This window comes from Phycodurus eques, chromosome 6 (genome assembly GCF_024500275.1).
Source record: "Phycodurus eques isolate BA_2022a chromosome 6, UOR_Pequ_1.1, whole genome shotgun sequence".
In the NCBI taxonomy this organism is placed as follows: domain Eukaryota; kingdom Metazoa; phylum Chordata; class Actinopteri; order Syngnathiformes; family Syngnathidae; genus Phycodurus; species Phycodurus eques.
In genome coordinates this window covers 9,624,488-9,649,301 of record NC_084530.1, presented here as the reverse complement: position 1 = coordinate 9,649,301, position 24,814 = coordinate 9,624,488, and the positions used below count along the sequence as shown (strand labels likewise).

General features: G+C 39.2%; 1 protein-coding gene across 1 annotated transcript in view; it reads left to right on the top strand.

Annotated features, from left to right (window-relative positions):
* rbm20 (RNA binding motif protein 20) overlaps positions 1 to 24,814 on the top strand; it is a 41,162-nt gene that overhangs the window by 1,318 nt on the left and 15,030 nt on the right. Inside the window, exon 2 of the mRNA XM_061680450.1 lies at positions 22,412 to 23,420. Within this exon, the coding sequence (XP_061536434.1) occupies positions 22,412 to 23,420 (1,009 nt within the window). The remainder of the gene's footprint in view (positions 1 to 22,411; positions 23,421 to 24,814) is intronic.

Here is a 24,814-nt window from a genome sequence, read left to right as displayed (position 1 = left end):
AGTAGTACTTAACAGTGATTGTTTATCTGTAAATACTGTAGTGTTGTGATGGTGTTCTTTAGGAGACTCTTATCACTTTACTATTATCACACTGGACTCTCCATCATTCTAGCTTTCCCCATTGTCAACACCAGTTGAAGCTGCAGTGCGATCTGCTCTCACACAGAGCCAAAAATAGTTGGAGGGATTGTTGTGTAGCATTGTCACACAAATGTTTACATAACGGAATGCTTGAGAGTGAGCTTTTCCGCAGGGTTGTCAGCACGGAACAAGCGATTTTGACTGAAGTCTGATATTTGTCAATGAAGCAGACATTGTGAAGATGGGGTGCAGGCCCCCTCCTTTAATTGACTGCGCGACTGTTTTGTCATAATGTTGTGTTTGGTCATGTATTTGCGTCTTCAGTCAGTAGCTGTATGGACATGGGTCAAATTTACAGACCATGCAATCGTTTTTGAAGTTCACGATTTTGAAGCCTCATTATTACACTTGATTTTTATTTTATTTTTTCCCCAAGTTATTTATTTATTTTTATTTTATTACATGTCAAATTCACAAGACTTATTTTCACTTTACTGGACATCTCTATAGCATTTTATAAATGAACTTTAACCGATAACCTTGTTGATGTGAACATTGTCTAACTTAGAATGACGAGTACAATTAAAAATCCAACCAGGCAATACCTACTTCGGCATCTTTCATTTGTGTAAAGTAGCAAACAAGACTCACCGTTAAGCTCACAGATGCAAGACCACAGGGTGGCAGGCTATTATGAAATATGAATAATTTGACTCCAGACGGCAACCTTTCGATGATTCAACAGTTAAATTGATCTCGATACCTACCGATCGAGCCACTCAAGTCCGTTGCATCCCACTGCTGGCCACACCTTGTGTGGTTAGTGTGTGTCTGTTTGTATGCGGGAGCGTGGAGGTGATAATCAGTAGTGGCCTGAGAGGATTTCTTGTCCCTGTTGCTGTTCTGAGCTGTCCCGGCCAACTCAACCCCCTTTTGCCGTCCCTAGAGCCCACCCCCTCCAGAGGGCCATTCACTCAACCGTCTGCGCCCATTGGAAAAGACCCTACTCTGTTCTCCCCATCTTTTGTGGGGAACTGAAATGCGTTTTTGCATATGCAGTAAGTCCCTTACAGAAAACAGGAGAGGGTGAAGCGGCCGCTCTGTCTGCTGTTGATGAGGAGGGGTTTTTTTTCTCTCTCTTCCCACCTGTGGCAGCCAGAGAACAACTGAGTTGCCAAGAGAAAGTTGCCTGTTGTGTCTAGTGGTCGAGGTTTCGGCGGTATTAAGGGTGCAGGTGGTGCGAGGGAGTTTTTATTTTTATTTTATTTTTATTTTTTTACCCCCTGCATCACACCTTGCAGCAGGCTGTGGATTGGAATCGTAGCCTGGAAAGTTCAGGAAACAAAACAAAGAAAATGCTTGGGAAAGGACAAAGTGGTGGAAACCCCTCAGAGACAACTACAGAAGGTTTACAAAGGTAAGAAAAAGTCCGAGTAGCCCAGCCAACATGTTACTCGTGATGGCTGAATGAAATTATGAATTGCATAAATTTTTACAGATTGTTTTATTGACACAGAGGTGATGGCAATCATGAGTAGAACATTTTCGTCAGTAGACATGATGTTGTGTGATGAAAGATGAATTATATTTGCTCAGGCATGTCTGTCCACCAACTTAAAATGTGAAAAGAGTGTTGTGTTTTTTTTTTAAATCCCTGAGTATTTTGATTACAGTATTCGTCTAGGCAGTATGAAGGCATAATAATCAAGAATATGAACAAAGTATATGCAATGTTAAATATTGTTGATCAATATTGGCATAACAACCCCACTTGACACCATTGATAGAATGATCACTATTACAATATTTATTATACTCTATATGATCTTATATTTGAAATATTGATTTCATTTGACAGAAAAAAATATTTTGCTAGTTTATTACTGTGCTCATTCATAGATTAAAAATAATACTGTATAATTGATTAAAAATACTACACAGTTTTCACTCATACATAAGTAACTGCCAATTAATATGTTAGCAGGTTTACATTAACAGTAGATCAATATTTGTACTGTGATGGCTAATGTGTACACAACAGCAAACATAATTGTTAATGTAAAATACTGAATGGCATTATCTAATCCTAAATGCAGTTGGCCTAATGTCTTAATTGCAGTTTCATGCATTTAACATGTTCTTTTAACACACACTGAATTGACACGAAGTTGAAAAAAAGTTGTTTACTATGGCTTGTTTGTTTTTAATCTGCATTTTTGGGAGGGGGTGCCAACTGTAAATAAGGTATAGAGAAGCATTTTTTTCCCCTCAAATGTTCGCTTTTGTCTTTGATTATTATGTCTCAGAGGAACTTTGTCCAATTTCATACTAAGCATATTATTATTTTAAAAAATGATGATTATGTAAAATATAATATACAATGAAGTCTTTTTTTAGGCCAAATATTATCTGGGGGAATTAAGGTAGTTGATTTTCGTGTTGTAATGTCTTTTGTAGTAAGAGTTGTCCTGTTACAAGTTGTGATCGACATGGCAATTAGTGTGTCTTTTTAAATATAGGTACATGTTCAAACCCAAAATAGGAGAGAGAAAAAAAATCACGTGCTGGACTGTGAGTTCTCTGAATGGATAGACTTCATTAGATACTAACTAAAAAAGACACATGTGCAGTGCATGCATTTTATTGATTTCAACTCATACCCTCCCGTTTCACGTTTTCACCTTTGCCCCATAGCCCACCTGCCAACTCTAAATCACTGTGTTAGCGTGTCTCAGACGGGAAAGTTGCCTCTGACCACTCACAAGGCCTCTCATGGTCCTAAAAGAGCCCCTCAGTCCTCATTGCACATGTTAAACGTGACCACAACCTCCTAACAAATTTTCCCTGGTTTCACTGATTGTGCCGCTCTTCAGAGCTTACCAATGACAATGCCACAGGAAAGGGGGAAAACTCAATTACATTGCATTTGGCGTGGTTACTGAGCGCTACGCAGTTTAGTGTGCCACCCATCTTCCTTGTCCCATACTAGATCGTGTCTGTTATGGAAGTTGTACGCCATGAGAATTTAGACGTCAAATCTGTGCCAGCGTATGTTTGCAATGTTTCGTCATCTCGGGGTTTCTCAACACCAGAGTCTCACAAGGTTATTAACAAGAGCAGCTTTCTCTCACCTCATCCAGCCAAATGGTTGCCACGACATCGGTACTGGGATTGACGTCATTTTTCAGCTCTGTGACAGAGCTGGGATTCCTTTGAAATCAAAAGCCATTTTGCTTGAAGCAGCGCCAAATCAATGACTTTATTTTTACGTCACAGCTCCACGTAGATTTTACATTACCCATCAAATGTAGGTTGTAAGGGTTGGCAATAATATGAGAACTAAGATGATAATAGTTGACCCTCACAACTTTGTTATTAATAACCGCTAACTAACAGTGTCTGTACTCGATGTTTTTCTTGACCGTAGCTTAAAAAAAGAACAAATGGATTCACAGCAATCTTACGACCTTCTGCTTCCGCTGCCACAAATTTAAGCACGTGCTCATGGGCGCGTTGACACATGGCTGCTACTAAGGCTAATCTTGACATTAAATGCGTGACAGTTGCATGGCAGCGTGCCACAAGGGACCCGGCAAGGGTTCAAAGTTAGCATGGACACAAATCGAGTCTTCTGTAATCGTTTTTTCATTGCTCTTTTAATATTGTCCTCCTGGATCGCTTTCTTCGCCATTAGTGCAAGGTGACTCATAGCTGAACAAAGCTCAGATATGAATTTGAAGGAATTGACTTTGTTCATGCTACCCTATTGGTTTAACAGAGCGACTCTGCCGTTGTTGAAGTGGCACATACAACCCACCTCCTGTTGTATGTCCCGTACACACACTGCTGTTCGGAAGCACTGCCAACAGCTGAAGCAGAGGACATTGAAACACATGTGCTCACCCTTATGGCACCGTGCTTTACACAATGTGGGGGGCAAGAAAACAGGAACTCCAATTTACTGCAACTCACAGGCTGGCAAAACACACAAGCGCCCATGGTGATTACCAGTGAAACACTGTTGATTGTCAGAATCAATTTTATAGTCCTTTTGACCTGGAGGGGCTTGAAATAAAATGTTTTAAAAAAATAAAAAGACTTGTACAATAATTTATCTAAATATAGTTATAATCATTGAAAGATGTAATATAAACACTTTATATTGCTTCACGACTCTCTGTATCATTTGCACAATGGTCATTGTATCAGTATTAGCGCACTACTGCTCAACTCACCTTGTTTATATGTCATAAATGTATATTTTGTAATCATTGCATGTTTGCTGTAGTATTAGAGTGGCTCCAACTGCTGGAGACAAATTCCTTGTGTGTGTGTGTTTTAAATATTTGGCCTATAAAGATGATTCTTATTCTGATTGGGATTAACTGTGACCGAGGGCAGCCGTGCAACTTTCCGGGGAACTTTCCTTTCCTATCCTGTCTGAGTGAGCTGACCCGGAAGTACTTGGAGAATAGGTTGTTTGAATTTTGAAGATGCTTTTGAAAGGTGCCCCAATGCAACCTTTAAGCCACATTTACCAAAGGTTACTCCTGACTAACCTTTACGAAAGGAAAGGCGATATATTACCTGTGATCATTTAAGGCAACAAGATTTAAACTAAAAATAAATACAACTTTTATTTTCATTTAAAAAAAAATAGTACTAGTCAATAACAGCAAAGACAAATCTTTAAAAAAAAACATTTTTAAGCCGCTTTGGTTTTTCATGAGTAAATGTCTCCCATCCTGAAACAGTTACACTCAAAACGTTATTAATGATTTAAAATTTTAGGCATTCACAGTAAAGGTAATGCTTGTTGACAAATAAGTGGCCCACTGAAATGTACTTCTTACATAACGGTAAAGACAAACAGTTTCATAAAAACCATTTGAGTTGTACAACGTACAATTTACATCCGTTGCCCTTCAACCTTTGCAAATACATATGAATAAATGATCCTAACTAGTCATTAAACCCATCGCACTCATGTCTTTATATATACTCGCGTAACATTAAAGACATGCAATGGTTCAGATACTTTCACAAACTCATACATATTCATTTATATCTCAGAAAAAGCATCATTTATTTTGCTGGCTGCTATTGTGTGAATGCATCCCTCTGGTTTATTGTAACAACATGAGGCTCTCTCCAGTGCCGTTAACGGTAAAGAGAGCTTGAGTGACAAACAAGGACTGTTTGTAAGAGAATCAAAAAAAAGGAACTCTGAAGACACTACGATGCATTTGTTAGTTTTCATGGAAAAGACCCTTTTCCATGAAAAATGCTATAAATACAAAAATTTAATTAGCATCTTCAGAAAACATGTTACAAATCATGAAAACTTTTCTACACCTAACGGGAAAGACATTTGGCGGTAAAAGTCTGAAAAATATTATTTTAGATGTTTTTTGTTTTTTTTTGTCCTTGAATCAATTATGACCTTTTGATGGATAACAACTACCAATAATTCATATAGTCATCGGTAAAATTAATAGATTTTTCAAAATGAGATTCAGTGGGCCATGTCGTCAATGTTATTGATCAAATTGTATGAAAATGACCCATATATAAAGAAACATGCATCAAGAATACAGCCCTAGTCCTGGTCCTCTATTTAGTTGAGTAAATATAAGACCCTATCTTAAAGTGTTATACATGAAGGCAATGAGTAGCTTGAATTTAGCTGTGTCGGGCACTTTCGAAATGCTTGTGGTTATGTGGGAATGTAAACCTGACTCAGACTATTATAGTCAATGAATTTGCAGGGTGACAATCTATGAAGCAGTCCCTTCTCATCTTGGAATGGCAGGGCCCATGCAAAAAGTACATCAGAGGCGGCGACAGACGGTTTGTTATACATGAAGGATTTACTGCAACTTAGCCGGTTCCATAAAGCAAAAGAGCGAGTCTCTTAGTGATTATTGAATTAAGGCTTGAATTCGGTCCGTGCCATTGCCATGATGAGTGGAGGTCTGGCTATGTTTAGGTCCTGAATAACAGAGATAGCAGGACCTGCCTCTCAGTCTAGAAAGACACCGGCTACTCCAAAATGAAAGCGAACACCGAGCCAACCGAAAACAAGTGAGGAGTGATAATCATCATCGTATAATTATTTGTAATCACAACATAAAAGACGTGCGAGTGAAATGTGACTCCCTCTAAATTGCGTATGTAATTAGTTAAAGTGGTCTCTGATACTTTCCTCGAACAGCTTCAGAGCTGTGTGTTTGTCTTGCCACTAAGCGTTCCAAGAAGTCATCTGCTGTGGGCTTTAGTGGGATTAAATGGTTAATTTGATGTCAAGCCTCCTCCTAACTTCGTTAAAAGTGTTAAGGTACTTGATGGGTGTGATGATTCACTGTGGCCAATACTTAATAAAAGCTTGGCTTCATATAGTCCCTTCCTCTTAAATCTCACGCGCATATTGATTTGTCATCATCAACCGAGAAAAAATGACTAAGCATACTGACGATATGAATGTCGCACATAGGAAGCAAGCTGGACCAATTTATGACCAACTGCATTTTTGCCGCTCTTTAAGGCAGCTTCTCGTTGCCGTTTCTGTGCTTCTATTAGTGGTTTCTATGTGGAAGAATTGTGTGGTCAAGGGGCCCAAGGTTGACGCTGCTAAAACATTGGGATTTGAGCGAGGTTTTAGAGTTTCGCCTGTGGTTAACCAATGTTCCTCAGCCCAGTTGTTGGCAATCAGTGGTCTGGAGGAGCTTTGTTGATATTACACGGAGGATAATACTGAGATCGACATCAAATGAAAAAGTCAAACATGCGAAATTGAAATTGACTTGTCAAACAATGGTGACTGATAGCTGCAGTTTGTGCGTTGATACCGTACCCCACTATTTAACCATGCCGTGGTGCTACGCTACACCGACGCCCCTTTCTTCTATGTGCACAATTCACTGTGGGCCGCATATCCGTCGATTTGAATGTGTTCACTGTGAGCCCTGACAGAAAACAACAGCTGTACTACAGCATTTCATAATGGTCTGATTGTGTTTTCTCTCAGTTTCATGACTCATAATACTTATTTCTAGGTTTTCGCGGCTCATGCCACATGAAAGCATTGCAGACTGGAGTTACGAGTTGCTCATAGGGTTTAAATTTACACGTGCTGCCCCACAATGATACTTGAGGCTATTTTTCATTGAGTGAAATTGTTCGCACTTCTGTCTGGCTGTGGGCGGTCAGTGAAAGCTCTGTGATTTGCTTTGGCCATATGATGCATTTAGACATGTTAAAGGGCTAACTCTGGATCATGTTGCTGGTTTGTTTTTCACCTGTCTGAAGGCAGGGACAGACGACGGTGCGTTAAGGTGCTAGATTCTGTGTGGAATATTATGAATATTGTCACAAGGTGTGCAGTGTATAAACGATCAGGCACGCCGCATTCCCAGTACTTGTTGATGGCGGCAGGGATTGAACTAAAGTAACCTTAGCGCTCCACAAATGCCAATGTCACCACGATGTAGACCAATGTTAATGAATTAAAATGTCAGGTATCCACTGTGTAGATCATGTGACTGGCCTCTGCCACTGGAGACAAAGCAGGTGAACAGGATATTTGCAAAGTTGTCAACAGCTGAGAACGATCACCGAGTGTCCTTGCTGTAAGTCTTATAAAAGCGGTGGACATTCCTTCGGCCTCCAACGTACACTTCTTCCATTTGCACTTCTATCTTTCAAGCATTATCTACAGTTGACCTGACCGAGTGACACTAATGTGATATTTGGATTCAGCACATCAAAATTGTCCTAAAGTAGCTAAAACATCTTCGACAATAAATTTGTTGTTGACCACTGCAATGAATGATATTCACCTATGTAAGTAGTAATGATTTCTCACAATAATTATCAACAATGATATAACTTGGGAAACAAATAAATAATATGGAACACTTTATTTTAGGGATGGGTGAGTACCGTTACCGTAGCCTTATTTAAAGATATCGCCTGCTCATGAAGGCTGTTGATACCAGCCACCAAAACATCGAGTAAGTCATCCTCGGCAGTAGTTGGCGCTATACTGCAGCGGTTTGACACATTGTGGAATCATCATGTGCATCAGAAAGAAATATAAATCATATTCTCAATTATAAACCATTGTGTTAATTGACATTTTATGTATCAAAAGTACGAGTCGTATCGATACTCTGTATCGGTGCGGACTGGAAGTGAATACTCATATTGGTATCGGGCTTTAAAAAAAAAAAACTGTATCGAACATCGCTACATTAAGAACATCAAGTTCCCACAACCTTTGGATATTCAGCACTTTTGAGCAGATAATTAACAATATAAAACCTAATAAAGTTTTTTTTCCACTCCTGTAAAAAAAATAATAATAATAATAAAAAAAAAAAAAAAAAAAAAGATTTAAGTCATCCTCTGCTTCAACTGGAAAACTGTATTTTTTTGACCTGATATTATCCATTGCAAAAAATATTGCAATAGTATCATATTGCAAGGTCCGAATCCTTATTATCTCTGCTGCTTGCTATTAATGACCATTGATTTTGACTCGAACCCCAGTCCCCAGAACTGTGAGGCATACGTGCTAACCAGTCGCCCACCGTGCCGCCCAAGGCAAAACTTGCTTGTTTGATTTTTCTTCTTCCTAGGTAGTTTATCTTGAAGTATTTTTTTCCCCTTAAAATTTGTAATAGGGTATGTCCTCTCGTTATTGAGATTATTACTGGTTATGGGTAAGCTTAACATCAACATTTCCTGTTCTATTGGCAAATGATTTTTTTTAAGCCGATTTATTTCAGTGTGGGGGACAAGCACAATATGACATAATATGTTGTGATGAAACATGCAATCTGGTCCCTAATGCGTCCAGTGTCTGTATGCTCTTGTGGTGAGAGAAGAGCTCTGCTCTAATGTCATTTGTCTCCTGGGTGTTTTTAAGCATTTGGATACACCGCAGCTGCATTTTTCGAGTCATTCTTTTTGTTTGTTCCTCTGTCACATTTAAACACCACCCTTTTCACATCCCAGAGGTTTATGATGCAGAATTTACTTGTTAATCTTGTGACCCCATGTAATTAAAAAAGAAAAGGAAACAAAAAAAAAAAACACGGCACTTTGCCCAGATGACCTTAACTTCAAGCTCTAAATCTATAGTTATTATTTCCCAACACGTTTTTGTTGCATGGCTTGATTTCATGTCAAGTTACAATGTTAGAAACAATTCAATTAGTACTGTAATTAAAATAGTCATTGCACATCTTTACATTGAACGATGTTCTGACAAGTTTTGATACTAAGATGCAAATTAATAGTTATTTTTTTTTTACCTTTTCTGAGTGTGACAGGAAATTGTGTACTGGGAATTAAAGAGTACTTTTTTCACATTACTTGGAATTTTCCTTACTTTGGCTTTTATTACAGGTGACTAGGTAGCAGCGTAACGGGGAGTTTAATGAGCACGTAAGCTATTTTATCTATAAGGCTAAAACCATAGTTGTGATTTCGTATTTGAGTAAAGTGTTACATTGCTCTGACAAGTTTGTAACTTGCGCGTGGAAAAATGCTTGAAAGTCAGAATCTGAGTTGTTCAAGTTGTCTTGGCGGCTCAGGTAAGAGGTGTCCCACCACACACGCGTGGAGGCTTCGGTTCTTTAGTTTGAGATTGTTAGGACAATGTTACTGTTTGTGACTGCTTACTTGCTGACTCTCTTCTATTTCAGTCTCCAGCATGTAGCGTGGGATTGCAATGACGTGAATTAAAGTGGGATCATGTTTGTGTGTCTGGATCTCCTCAGACACACGCTTGTCAGTCAGTCATCAGTTTGAAGATAGAGGGGCAGCGACAATGCCTGCAGCGGTCGGCTCTAATGGCTCCAAACTGCAGAACGCAAGCTTTCTCAGTCTGGGTTTATTCTTTATTTATTCTCTGCACCTGATGAGAAAAAGAAAGAAAACTGCTGTGAACGCCCATTTATTGCAAATCTGCGATACGGAGCGATGATAGAAACAATGTTTTTTGGAAATAGTTTTACCCCTCCCGCAACTTTTAAATATGTTTAAGCATATTAATGCTTAAACTTATTAAAGGACATTATTTTTAAAATGTTGCTTAGCTCACTTTCTCTCTTGCGCAGTTCTCCAAATAAGAGCCAAAAAACATGCTTGCTTGTCACTCCCAGAAGACGTTTTCTGTAAAACTGACAAATAAAACAAAAGACAATTCATTATCGAAACACCAGAAAGTTTGCCCAAACCACATACAGTAATTTTGCCTAACAAGCGTTATGTCCGCTGGCATAACGCTAACAACATATCATGCGAAAGTGCACTGTTTATCAATAAGTGCATTTCAGTTTCCATTGAAACGGCAGCAAGATATGTTAGAGTAGCTCCAATATATATAAAACATTGTATTTTTATTTATTTATTTTTAAGTTATACATTTTCCTATGGAAAAAAAACACATTATAAAAATAAAAACACTTTGAAGCTAAGCTACCGTGGTAACTAAAAACTACTAAATCTTAATTGGTTGCTATCTTAGGAGCACTAATTACGTAAACCTTTCCCAGAGGACCTGAATGGTCTGGATGCTTAAAGAAATTCAGGAAGGTAAAGCGCACTCATTAGTGCTTAATTTAACTGATGTCGTGAGTCATGATTTTAACTGATATTAGAAAAGACTCCACAGCAAAACTGGAAATAAGCTCCTATTCTACAAGTTGAGACATTTTAAAGCATGTATACGACTCTAAACTGCAGAGCCTTAGACACCGAAGCATTTAGTTGAGAGTTGCCAAGGGCAAGTGTATAAGCGCTTTAAGTTTCTAATCTTATTATCTCAGAGATGCAACTTAAAAACTGTGTGTGGTTTTATATCACACACAATAAAGATTGTCTCCTCTAAAATGTTTTAAAAATGTGAAAATATACATTTAACCCATGACAATATCAACTTTGTCATTGTACCTTTAATTAAAAATATCACAAAGGGTGACCACATTGCATGTTGAACAGGATGGGCAAGGTCCCATTTTTTTTCTTTCTTCTTTCCAATACATATTTTATATAACAGAAGAGTGGTAAATGAATTACAAATGGGGCAAATTTGACATAATTCTGATTTACAGTATAATCGCAGCAAATCAGTTGCTCTGTTGTTGTGCCTGCTACCTTGCTTTCCCCCCCCCCAATGATTAATGTACTTCCGTGCCGTGTTTTTTAAGTACATTGTCAGCAATACAATATTGCAGCAAAAATTGAAAATGACACGTGTATTGCGCTTCCTCTACATGGCAAAAGGCATAAGTAACCTGTGTATGCACGTTGCCATTTATATAATAGACTAATAGCTTTGTGTTCAACTAAATAGGCCCATATTTCACATATGGGCCTATTTAGTTGATTATTTTTCATATGTAAGTACATATGTGAGTAACCATAGAGGAGATCTAAATTATTTCAGTTTACACGCATTTTAAGAAGTCTTATTGTGGTGACGGTGTGCTATGATATTTTTCTAATGTCAAATATGTGCCTTGGCTCAAAAAAAGTTGAGAACTGTACTTTTACACACACACACACACACACACACACACACGTAGTGTACAATACAATATATAGTTGATATAAAAAGTCTGCACACCCCTGTTGAAATGCCACATTTTGTGAATAACTGGCACCAAGCTAAATGATTTCAAAACTTTTTGCACTTGTAATGTGACCTACAACTTTCACAACTCAGCTGAAAATATTTTTTAAAACTCTTTTCCAGAGGGGAGATTTTTAAAGAAAAAAAGAGAGAAATAACGTGCTTGTAGAAGTGCGCACACCCCCTCATAACTGGGATGTGGCTGTGTTCAGAATTAACCAATCCCATTCAGACTCCTATTAAATGGGGCTCAGCACACATCTGCTACCATACTCTGTGTTTTTTTTTGGTTTTTTTTAAAGTTATTATTATTGCGATGTTTATTGGAAATACAGCAGGACAGAAAAGAGTTTGAGAGACCAGACGGGGGGACAGAACAGACAGGGGAAATAGGGGTAGGTCTCCACCATATAAAGTGCGTCCGATTAAAGTTCAACCTTGGTTTCATCGGACCATAACACATTTTCCCACGTTTAGGAGATTTTGTTATGGCCAAATAAAACCAATGTTGAACTTCTTGGTTGTAATTCTAAAAATTCCTTTTTGACACGAACACAGCACTGCCCATCACTATAAGAACGCCATGCAGTATGTACAGTGACGCATGGTGGTGGCAGCATCAGGGAAATCATCAATAACTCTTTCTCCTAATTTACCGAACAGCAGTGTTTCAAAATCATAGGCCATCCTTAAACAGTTGCTTTTGCTTTTGAAGGCACTGGAATAGAACGGGAGTGTGTAAGAATGAAAATGAGATGGTGCAGATATGGAAGGAGGGGGTAAGAGAGGGGTTATATGATTCATGACTACATCACCTCGTGGACAAGTTTAGCTCTGATGTTGCTGACCACAGTCAGGGAAGACTCCAGCTTGATGTGTGCTCCGTCTGCCCGCTATTGCAAGCCGTACACCCGTCACAGAAAGTGTTGTAACGACCCAGATGACGTCACGAACTACGGAATTTCAGGTTTAACTGGACAACACAGCCGGTGAAATGGAGTGTGTGCAGGCAGGCAGCAGGCTATAAATAACAGTTTCAGAGTAGCAGGAAAAGTGGTTGGTCAGCCTCACTTGTCACAGCCAACCGTCCTCACTCCTCCCCCGCTCCTCACATTACTTTGCCTCCCAGTCTTAGCTTGAATGCACACCTCCGAGCTATTCCGCTACTGCAATTTGGAAATCATTACCTGTCAAATAATTAAATACTCTACCAGGTCTGACTCGGGGTTTTAAAACAAAGAAAAATGGATGCACAAAAATCTGACGGATCAAATCTGAGATTGGAGTGATGTCATTTTGTCCCAAGTCCAATCAGCATGATTGGAGACTCCCTCCCCTTGCTCTCAACACCCCGTTTGACACTCAGCAGATTGGTGGTAATTTGGGCTGTTTTTCTTACCCCTTGTCATCACTTTCGACACAGAACTAACCACAGAAAACCTGATAGCTCTGAAAAGAGGGCAAGTGTTGATAAGCTATCGGAAAAAAACTCAGTGTACACTGAGGGTGCCTTTACAGAATTTCATTGATCAGAAGCAGGTTTGGCAAGTGGCCCTGATATTTAATTTCTTCGGCAAATCCATCAGGCAGGTGGCACTCTGATGTGCTCGAGTGGGAACAGTGTCAGCAGACGACTAAAACTAACTGCACTTGTACGGCGAGGGGATGTATTTGTTGGAATGCTCTTTAGGTTTCACATTTGGACGGCAGCTGTCAAGGCAGAAGGTTTCCTTAGGCTAGCATGTTTCTCAGCGACCCGGGCGTCTCATCATCCTAACGGCCGAAACAACATAACCTTCAGCGATCGTGCAGTGTATGCGCGAGAGTTGGAGAACGTCTTTGGAAGCAGTTTCATGTAACGTTGTACAGTATGTCTTAAGACTTCAAGTTTAACATGCACTAAGAGGCATTTTTTAAAACTACAAACAGATGCAAAATGTGTTTCTTTTTTGTAATCTTTCATTGACAACAGTGTTCTAGAGATTCAAAATGCAAATATTTGAAAGTAAGCAGTAGATTCTGAAAGAGACCACGGGGTCCCATTTATAAAGACGCTCATGCTGAAAATAACAGCTAATTTTGTCACATTTAGCTTCAAAAGATGTTCAAAAAGTCGTGGAAATTTTGGAGAGTGACTTTTTATTTGCAAATTTGCAACAGTATTTGTCAACTTAGAGATATAGTAAATGGTTAAATCCCAGTATTAGATGTTGCACGTAAATCTAAATCTAGATTCAACGTTTATATTTATATTTAACATTTATATTGGATTCATCGTTTATATCTCGATTCATATTTTAGGTTTAACATTTAGATCTAACACTTGGATTTACTTTTAGCATATAGATCTAACATTTAACATCTAGGTGTAAAATTGTATATTTGACTCCACCTATTTAATATATCTCTAAGTTGTTAAATGTTGTAAATTTGCAACAAAAAAGTGACTCTCAAAAATTCACCCCATTTTCTTTTACACATCGTAACAACAACAAAATGTTGCTGTTATTTTCAGCATGAGTCGCTTTACAAACAGCACCCCAAATGCTTAAAAAGGTTATCTGTAAACACAGAGGACGTGTTAAGCGTTCATGTGTGAGTATGTCATGGTGGACCATAGCACAGTCCTTAACACTGCTGCTGCTACTTTATCCCAACCATATTCTCATTTATTTAAAAAAATTAAATAAATACATTTATTATCTACATTTTTTTTAATATAATAAATATAATAAAATAAATGTATGATTATAAAAAATGAAAAAAAAAAATGATTTCTTAGAAATCACTTACTTGTCAGATATAATGCCCCTGCAACTCCCTTGCAGCTACTAAAATGACTGTCTTTGTCCAAACTTATGCCTGTTTGCTGCTGATCCATTGGGCATTATTACTTTACCATTGCTCCACTCTTTTGCTTTGTTTTGTTTTCTTGTTTTTGTTTGTTTGTTGATAATGTCAAGTGTCTTATTTATGACTATTCTGTACATTGCTATATGTACAATATCTCAAGGGCTTACAGTATTCCTCATAATACTAGTGAGTTATCAATTTTAGTTGCATTATTCACCAGAGGGTATTCAAAGTGGATAAGGAATGTGTGCTCATTCACACAGTGTTTCTGTACAAAGTGCCAGTGTGCATATTGCACTGTTTTCAGTTGTTGTCAACATTGACAAACACAGCAAATGTCATGACATGTAATCCCTACATTCACTTTACTTTTAAGTATGGCTAATTTATTTATTTATTTTAGAAATGAGATTTTCTCCCTTCTCTTTGTTTGTAGGTCATTTTTGGCTGACCTCCAATGCACTCAGCGCAATATGCCTCCTTCAGATAGTTAAGCAATGGGAGTGTTAGATTGTGCTATTGCATGACATGCAAAACATGCTAAAACGAGTACCAAGCAAAGCAGTGAAATGGGTGACTTCAAAGTTCTGGACACCTGACGATCCGATTGTATACATGCAAGTTACGTTGTAAATACCTAAGCAAATAATTTGCGGGCTTTTTTTTTAGGAGATTAGATTTTTGGCAACATGTTTTACACATTTAAAATCAGGTTGCAGTTTACACTGTAGAGAGACGGCCTCTGGGGCCTCACTCATTGAAAGGGTACTAGAAATCAGGACCACCCTTCTCTCCCTCAGTGTATGCGTCTATGCCAAATGTGGGGCTAGGGTAGCTGACCCTGCTCTGCATCACTCATACCACACCCCATGCAACATTTACTGGAGTACACGCATACCGACAAACTCTCCCACCCCTCTGCCCCATCCTCGCAATCAAGATTAGCAAAAGCCTGATTGTCAGATGTCTCTAAAACAGTTGGGTCCAGGCACAGTGTTAGGGGCCACTGCGCCTACCCCCCCCCCCCCCCCCCGCAGCCAAACGGAAATCGAAATCGATATGTGTATACTGTGCCTTGATTTAACTGCCAGTATTGTGCCAGGGATGAATGGCTTCGTGCTCGGTTTTTTTTTTCTTTGCATGTCTGTCACAAGCCTTTATTGTAATCTAGACGGTCACAAAACAAGAACTGTACAGTGAAGTATGCCTTTGGCCCACTCTTCATGAGACTGATCTAAAAAGATATGCAAGTTAGGCAAAATTGGGGCAAATTTCTTTATTTTAGATCATTGTAACATCCATTCATCCATTTTCTGTACCACTTACCCTCACTAGGGCGTGCTGGAGCCTATATCAGCTGTCTCTGGGCAAGAGGCGGGGTACGCGTGGTCGCCAGCCAATTGCAGGGCACACTCACATACATACCTACGGGCAATTTAGAGTCTTCAATGAACCTACCACGCATGTTTTTGGGATGTGGGAGGAAACCGGAGAACCCAGTACCCAGAGAAACCCCACCCAGGCAAATGTGCTAGCCACCTCGCCACTAATTCTAACATATAAAAGTCAATTCAGTGAGCATGGTCATAATCAGTTTACACAGTAATAATCAAACAATTGCAAAAGTCAAAACTGCTGATTATTTTATGAGGACAGTGCCCTCAATTGGGTTGGCACACGCTCCCATCATCAATTATGACAAAATGTGGCACCATCTAGTGGCTTGGTAAAGAAGTATAACAAGAAACATTGTAAGACTACCATAAATTTAACAAAAGTTTAATCTTTTCTCCTGAACTGTCGATACTTTTTGTTTTTATGTTGAAAACCACATTATTGTAACATATTTAATCAAAATGCAATCCCTAAACAAATAATATATTATTTGATGTGATACCAAAACACACTTTTCACCACCACCTTTAGTTCTCAGTGTCAATTTTGAGAAACAGTTGAATGAATTTATTGAGTGATGCAAAGTGATGTACAGTATCTGTCACGTTACATTCACTATTCATATTATTAGCACTTTAGCGCTGAGAAATCTCCTGACAGCGAGATGCCAGTGTGACAGTGCACCATCTTGCTGAAAAAGGTAGTCACCACCAGCAGCTGCTAGTTGTGGAAACATCCATTTGATTAGCACATTCAGGTAACTTTGACCAGCAATGGTTCATCTCTCAAAGAAGAAGTAGCCATACGGTTTATTATATACGGTATTAAGGGCCGTAAGAGTGAAAAACCAAAATATATCGTTGATAGGGAGTCTATGGAGTCCACCTTTATTAATACTGTATATTTAAATTGGTTTGGATATTATAACTTCATGAGATTAGGGAGTGTTTTCGGGGACACGTTGTATATTGTTGATAAATAATTGAAGAATTGCCATTGGATGGAACCTCCATTTTCCGTCACCACCGTCCGTCTGCAAACTCCACACAGGCGAGGCCGGATTTGAACCCGGGTCCTCAGAACTGGGAGGTAGATGTGCTAACCAGCTAACCATACCTAATTTTGATAATTAATACTTAATCAAAAATCAAACGGGTTCAGGTTTAGGATTTTTAATCAACTTATCAAAATTCGATATTGATCCCCACACCCTCACATTTACAGTACAGTCAATCGGATACATTATTTTTATTTTTGTTTGTCATGTTGCATGTCAGAATCAGAATCATCTTTATTTGCCAAATATGTAAAAAAAAAAAAAAAAAAAAAAAAAAGACAAGGAATTTGTCTCAGTAGTTAGAGCCGCTCTAGTACGACAACAGAGAGTCAATTGACAGAAAATACTTTTGAGACATAAAGAAATGAAAAACACAGTCACTGACCAATAAAAGGTTACCAGTAGTGGTAACGGTAATGCCGGTACAATTTATTGATTTATTTATTTTATTTTTTTCGACAATTGTGCAAAAAAATGCAGAGTCCTCTAGCAATTAGAGCAGTTTGAAATGACTAATAGAACAATAGTCTGGTGCAGTGAGTTTATGTAATTTAAAGTGACTAGTAGTGCGATAATCTGGGACAATGTCGATTGTGCAAATGGTGCAGATGCTACTCAAGCACATGAATGGCCAGTATTGGTCAACAACAGATATGCAAAAAGTGCCGAGTTGGCGAGACTACTACAGTGAGAGCACGAGTAATGTATTTATAATTGACCCGACAGAGATGTCTCAATCTCAAGACAAAATTGGCAGCATGTTACAATGGAATTGTAAGTTGACAGTTTCATAAGTTAATGGCAAGAGGGAAGAAGTTGTTGAAATGCCTGCTCGTTCTAGTTTGCGTTTTTGATAGCGCCTACCTGAGGGAAGGAGCTGGAAGAGGTGGTGACTTGGATGTGGAAGGTCTAAGAGGATTTTGCATACTCTTGTCTTAGTTCTGGCAGCATGCAAGTCCTCAAGGGTGGGTAGAGGGGAACCGACAATTTTTTCAGCAGTTTATTTGTCCTTTTCTGTGGCAGCACCAAACCAGACTGTGATGGAAAAACACAGGACTGATTCGATGACCGCTGTGTAGAACTGCCTCAAGAGCTCCTGTGTCAGGCCGTGCTTCCTCAGAAGCCGCAGGAAGTTCATCCTCTGCTGGGCCTTTTTGAGGATGGAGTTAATGTTGATCTCACACTTCTTTTTTCTAATCTTTCATTTTATACTGTATGCTTTTTTTAAGTACTGGAGAATTTGTCTGTCTGTGCCTACACACATCTTCAGTAGCTATTAAAAATCTCCTGGGTTATACTGGGAGGTGCGAGTAATCCTGTATTGTCAGTAGGGTGGCAAAATATCAGAACCACGTCTCAGTGGAAATACAGTAGTGTTGAACGAAAAAAAAAAAAAACATTGAATATAAACATTTCAAATTGAAGTAATTATTTCAACACTGTTGTATTACTCTGTATTAAAATTCAACCTCATACATTGGCACGCAATTAAATACAGTAATCCCTTGTTTATTGTGGGTGTTAGGTTCCAGAGCAGCCCTGCAATAGATTTAGTTCGCGAAGTAGTGAACACATATTTTGGGGGATTATGTATACACATTTTAAAGCTGCACGAACCTCCCCATACTCTTATTAATCTTTCTCACACTCATATTAACCGCCACCATACTCTTGTAAACACTTTCTACGTACTCTTTCCATAACACCTTTTAAAATCTGAAACATACAGCAAATGCACAGTAGTACTGTACACTGTGTAAATGTTTTTCCTTGTAATATGTATTTTCATGATTTTTTTCTTTTTTTTTTTTTTTTTTTTTTTTAAAAAAAAAAAAAAGTTTTAGGCTAGGAAAGATTCATTTTACCACAAAACCCGCCCCCCAAAAAACACTCCAAATCCCATAATATGGAGAAGAATGCCTTATATAAATATGGGGGGAAAAAAATCTGTGATGCACTGAATCCACAATAGGTGAACGACAAGATAGTAAGGGTACACTCTATTAGAATAGAATAATTTAGCTTTCGCAAAAGTTGTATGCAGTGTGCCTCAAGCTCCATGCAGGCCAACAGCAGCTCATACCGCTGGCACAGAATGACGCCCAGGCCCTCCTCTGAAAATACTTTGGTCACAATGTGTGTCGGTCAAGCCCCCGTCCCCACACACACACACACACACACACACACATGGGGGACCACTTGTGACTTTTCGTCACATGGGTCCCCATTGCTTGTCTGGTGGTTAGTAACGGAGGCTCGCCACGTCACCCGCGTAGGCTGCAGAGCACTTGCGGTGATGTTGGTGTATATGTCTTATCGCAGGGTCGTGTCATGCGTCAGTTTCAGCTTATGAGCAGAGGTCGACTCTGGGCAGAAAGGCAGAGTGCCACCTTATGTTACAGCTTTAATTTGGAACCTGGCTGCACCTCTTAAAGGTTTGTCTGTTCATTCCATAGACTTGTAGGTACAAGTGTGTCGGATTTAAGTGTTGTCTGCCGTGTTACGTTAGAGCGCCTTAGCCAGACGTGACATGTAGCTGTCTGTGAATCTACACTGTGTGTGGATGTTGAGGTGTGTTTGGAGCATGTCTCCTTGGGCTCACTGGAAGGCTTTTCTGGGTTTGGACTGGAATTCTATCTCTAATTTGTTACTTCCCCCAGTGAGGCGGTGTGGACTGATTAGGTGCATGTGTTATTTTGTTGTGATTACCAGCTGTCTGTTAGGGTCCTGAAGATTCTGAAAGGAGGGAAGGAAGTGCTCTCACACATGTCCTGATACTTAAATATGCTAAAAGAGAATGAATGTGTGCATTAAATATTGACCTTTTAGATATTTTAAATTGTGGCAGTTATTAATTAGAGATGTTTGGTTTTATCGGGTGACCAAACTGTGTTTTTAAGTAAATTCACTAAAAGAAATGAGATTTCTAAATATATAGTTATATACATGGAACAAAATGCAATGTGAAATTGGAATCTTTGGGTGATTTTGAACATTCATGCAAACTTTAAGCTTATAAGTGTTCGGTTTATTATTATTACTATTAGATTCCATACACTATAATTATAAATCATATCAACCACTTCACTATGAATTTAATTGAATTTTGCGCAAAATGTTCCAAGTACACGTCATACAGGATATTATGCTTGATGGGAAAAAGCTTAATTAACATTGGACCGCTTTGAAGAAAAAAAAAAGGCAAAATAGAAATGGTCTGGGTTTAACGTGCCTGGCTTTGTTTGTGATGTGTGTTATTGTATGACTCACATTCTAAATGGCTTGTCTGGGGGGAAAAAAATATTTTCATTGAATCATTCTTCATTCATAATCTTGTTGCTACACAAGCCGGTTTTCTGGTGTCGAGACTCTTTTCTGACATGACTGCTGGTCATATTTCGTACGTGTGACTATTTTAAATAGCTGGTAAGATAAAACTTCATCATAAATATGATATAGTTTTCTTCTAAACATAGCGGTAAATATAATAGACTAGTAAAAAATGAAAATGAACCATGTGCGTTCCAGGACACTGGTGAACCTCCAATTAGTTTGTACAAAACATTTTTTTCCATTCGAAATCATGTAAATTGAAAACTATTGAAAACAAACTTAGCTTTTACTTAGTAGTAACCCTTAACTTGACACAGAGATGAGCGCAGAGAGGGAGGCCGAGGTGAGTCTCCTCACATTGCCAAACATACTTGTAAACTCCATTCTTATTTTATTGTAAATCTTGACTTATGGTTCCTTCAGCCGTATTGTACTATTGTACTCATGCAGAGCTTTCATACATTGCACCGTTATATTTTAGTTGATATCGTCATTATTTCTTGACTTCATCATCAATAAATTGTTGTAAAGTGACTTTTTCAGTGTTCCAGCTCACCAAGGGTATACACTGGTCTATTAAGGACACTCTGTTGTGATGGAACAGGGCAAGTCTAGTATTTATAGCTTCGAAGTCATAGACGGGTGGTGTAAGGGTATCTCTCTCCATCAGCATGCATGTTCATATACACGTGTTTATAGTCCATTCTGTGACTGATAATTGGCTCTTGTCCAAAGTGAAACCAGTTGTCATAATTCTATGCGAATCATGTGATATTTTAGATATCTAAAAGACTTCATGTAGCGCTAAACTGGACAATGTTACTTGTGCTTTAATGAGAGGGCGTTTACAATAGTTACAGTGTAGCCATAATTCCAGAGTAACCATTTCTATAAGTAAAATTTGATTTATGAAAGCGATGATGGTGGAGTTTTTTTATTTTTATTTTTTTTTAACTAATCTTATTGGTCCAAAACCCTTTCGTAGGGTGGGTAAGAGTGGGTTCAAGAAAGTGTTGTCTACAACTTAACAGATGATGTGATGAATAGTTGAGTCGACAAAGTTTGGACAGTATGCAAGAGCATTTGTCAGAAAACGAAATGAAAAACCAGTCAAAGTGGGTCATGGCAATCGTAGACGACTTATTTCGAAGTGCTTCGTTCGCAGCGCCATGAGTTGTTCGGCGCTAATGTTCCATACAGGAATTCTATATGGCATAAAAAAAAATCATGAAAAATTTCCTTTGCCTGATTTAAAAAAAAAAAAAAAAGAACAACAGTTTATTGAACTGATTTATTTCATGCAACTCTTATTTTATTGTCACTGGTGGTGTCGTGGTAAATTTACCTGACTTCGGGACAGGCAGCACGGGATCAGTTTCCACTCAGTGACAGCGTGAGAGTGAATGGTTGTCAGTCTTTAAGTGTGCCCGGCAACTGACTGGCGACCAGTCCAGGGTGTTGTCTGCCTTTCGCCCGAAGTCAACTGGGATAGGCTTCAGCTCACCATAAGATGACGTGAACAGGATAAGTGGTATAGAAAAAAATCAAATAAGCTTCCTGAAGCCAGGTGTTTCATTATAATACATTGTGCCATAAACATGTTTTTTTTGTTTTAATTGTTTTAATCCACTTACTGTTCACAACAATGGGTACATCTACAGAATCTAATAAAGTCGAGCACAAGCATTGAGAAAAATCAACTCGATTTTAATTGACAGAGATGTTAATTTAACAATCTATGTTATGTAGTTGGCAGTGGTCTAGAAGTGGTCTTAAAACCAATATTTTGTCAATTTGCCCATCTCTCTGACAGTGTCAGTCAAATCTAAGGATTACTATCTTTGTAAAGGCAGAATATTTATATTTATATTGTGGAGGTAGACCGAATGTTGTGGTCAATACATGGAGGTAACCGATTCCTATCATATTTCCTTCAACACTTGATGTATTGGTCCTGCTTATCATTCAGATATTGAAAATACTTAATTTATTATCAGAATTTGATTTCGATTAATGTATAATAACTCCAATTTTATTTTCTCTGCCTTCAGTGCGTTGCCAGTGGACAGTGCAGACAAGAAGGGCCCTAAGGTGGGGGGCCAGCTGTCTGGCAGTTTGCAAGTGGGGGTCCAGCAGCAGAACCAGCAGCTCCTCCTGACTCCGGCCAGCCTTCAGCTCGCTCAGCTACAGGCCCAGCTCACCCTCCATCGCCTTAAGCTGGCTCAGGGCAGTAATACCGCCACCGCAGCCACTGTTCTCAATCAGGTTCTTTCCAATGTTGCCATGGCCCAGCCCCTCTTCAATCAACTGCTGAACCCCCAAGCTGGCTTCGCCACAGGGGTGCTTGGTTTTCCGACTTCAAATTCGGCCTTGGGGTCAGGAGGATTCAAACAGAACCCAGGGAATATGACGCCAAACCATCATGGTGGAGGGAACACAGTAGGCCAACAGGGTTTGGAGTTTGGTAAAAAGTCTGCTCCTACGTACCCATCTGATATCGACAGGCGTCTCAAGTACAACTTGGGAACATCTGCAGCATCAGCCACAGGTGCTGATGGACATTATTCCATTGTCAGCGCTCAAGCAAAACAACTGAACAATGTTGGCTTCAAACAAGACTTCTATGGCCAAGATATCTCCAGCCAAAAAGCTGGATTCAATGTTGGTGATCAGAACATGAATCTATATAATTGTACTGGACAGACAGAGCAATGGAACGGTCCAACTAACGTGAGTTACACTGTGAATGCCCCGCCGGCCTCTGATGTTGCCACTGTTTGGACAGCAGCTGGGCAGGCAGTGCGGTCCAGAAATGAACTGTATAATCCAGAGGAGCCCACTTCTGACCAAAAATTCAAGCCCAAGAGTGGGGGTTCATCTTTTGTCACTGACGCCATACAGGGCTTTGGGATTTACCAACCCCTACATGGAAATGAGGAAACCCTGTGTTCAGGTAGCAGGACACTTCAGCCTTACCAAGTAAACGACTACCACGCTGTCACACCCACTCAACTGCCACACCAGTGCAGCATCTGTGACAAGAAAGTCTACAACCTCAAGGTGAGTCAAAAAGCAATTTAAAAAAAAAAAAAAAAAAAAAGTAAATCAATGAATTCAATGTGTCACACTTTTTTATTTTATGTACAGTACATCAGCGACTAGAGCAAGACACATATATACAGTCCCCTCCAAAAGTATTGGAATGGCAAGGTCGATTCCTTTGTTTTTGTTGTATACTGAAGACATTTGGGCTTCAGATCAAAAGATTGTATTTCATGGTATTTACATCTAGATGTGTTAAACAGGACAGAGCACCTTTTGTTTGAAGCCACCCACTTTTCAAGTGAGCAAAAGTATTGGAACATGTGACTGAGACTGTTTCTAGTTGCTCAGGTGTTGCCTTTTAGCGTGATTGCTTAAACATTAGATACTGCTTGTTTTTGGCTTTGGGTTTCACCTGTGAAAACTGCATTTGCTTTTATCCAAACATGAAGACCAGATAGCTGTCTATGGGAGAAAAGCGAACCATTTTGAAACTGAGAGAAGAGGGAAAATTGATCAGAGCTATTGCACAAACATCGGGCATAGCCAATACAACAATTTGGAATGTCCTGAAAAAGAAAGAAACTACTGGTGGATTGAGCAACAGACATCGAACGGATCGGCCAAGGGTATCAACAGCAGTTGATGACAGAAACATTGTGAGAGCTGTGAAGAAACACCAAAAATGAATCTGCATCTCCATACAGATCCTCAGCAGAATGAAACGTGAAGTCTTCTAAAACATTCTGGTAGACTGTTGTGGTGATCTTGGATTTAAGAAAGCAGATTTTACCAATACCTGCACTAGACATTGCACCCCGAATCATGACTGACTGTGGATATTTTACACTGGACCTCAAGCAGCTTGGTTTCTGTTCTTCACCAGTCTTCCTCCAAACCCTTGGACCTTGATTCCCGAATGAAAGGCACACTTTACTTTCATCGGAAAAAAGGACGTTGGACCACTGGCCAACAGTCCAGTCCTTCTTCTCCTTGTAACAGTTGAAATGCTGGCTACGTTGGCTCAGGCTCAGAAGTGGCTTGAACGGAGGAACCCGACAGTTGGAGCCCATCTCCCGGATGCGTCTGAATGTGGTGGTTTTTTGAAGCTGTGACTCCCGCGTCATTCCACTCTTTCTGGATCTCTGCTAGATTCTTGAATCTTCTCTGTTTGATAATCCACTGAAGCCCACAGTCATCTCTTTTGCTGGTGCATCTTCTCCTGACACATTTTGTCCTTCCACCAGACTTTCCATTTATATGCTTGGACACAGCCAGCGTAACTTCACAATGAACTTTTTTTTTTTTTGGGTTACCCATCCTTTGGAGGGTATCAACGATGGTCTTCTGGCCAGTTGTCAAGTCTGTAGTCTTCCTCATATTGAACCCAACTGAGACATTTGAACCAAACT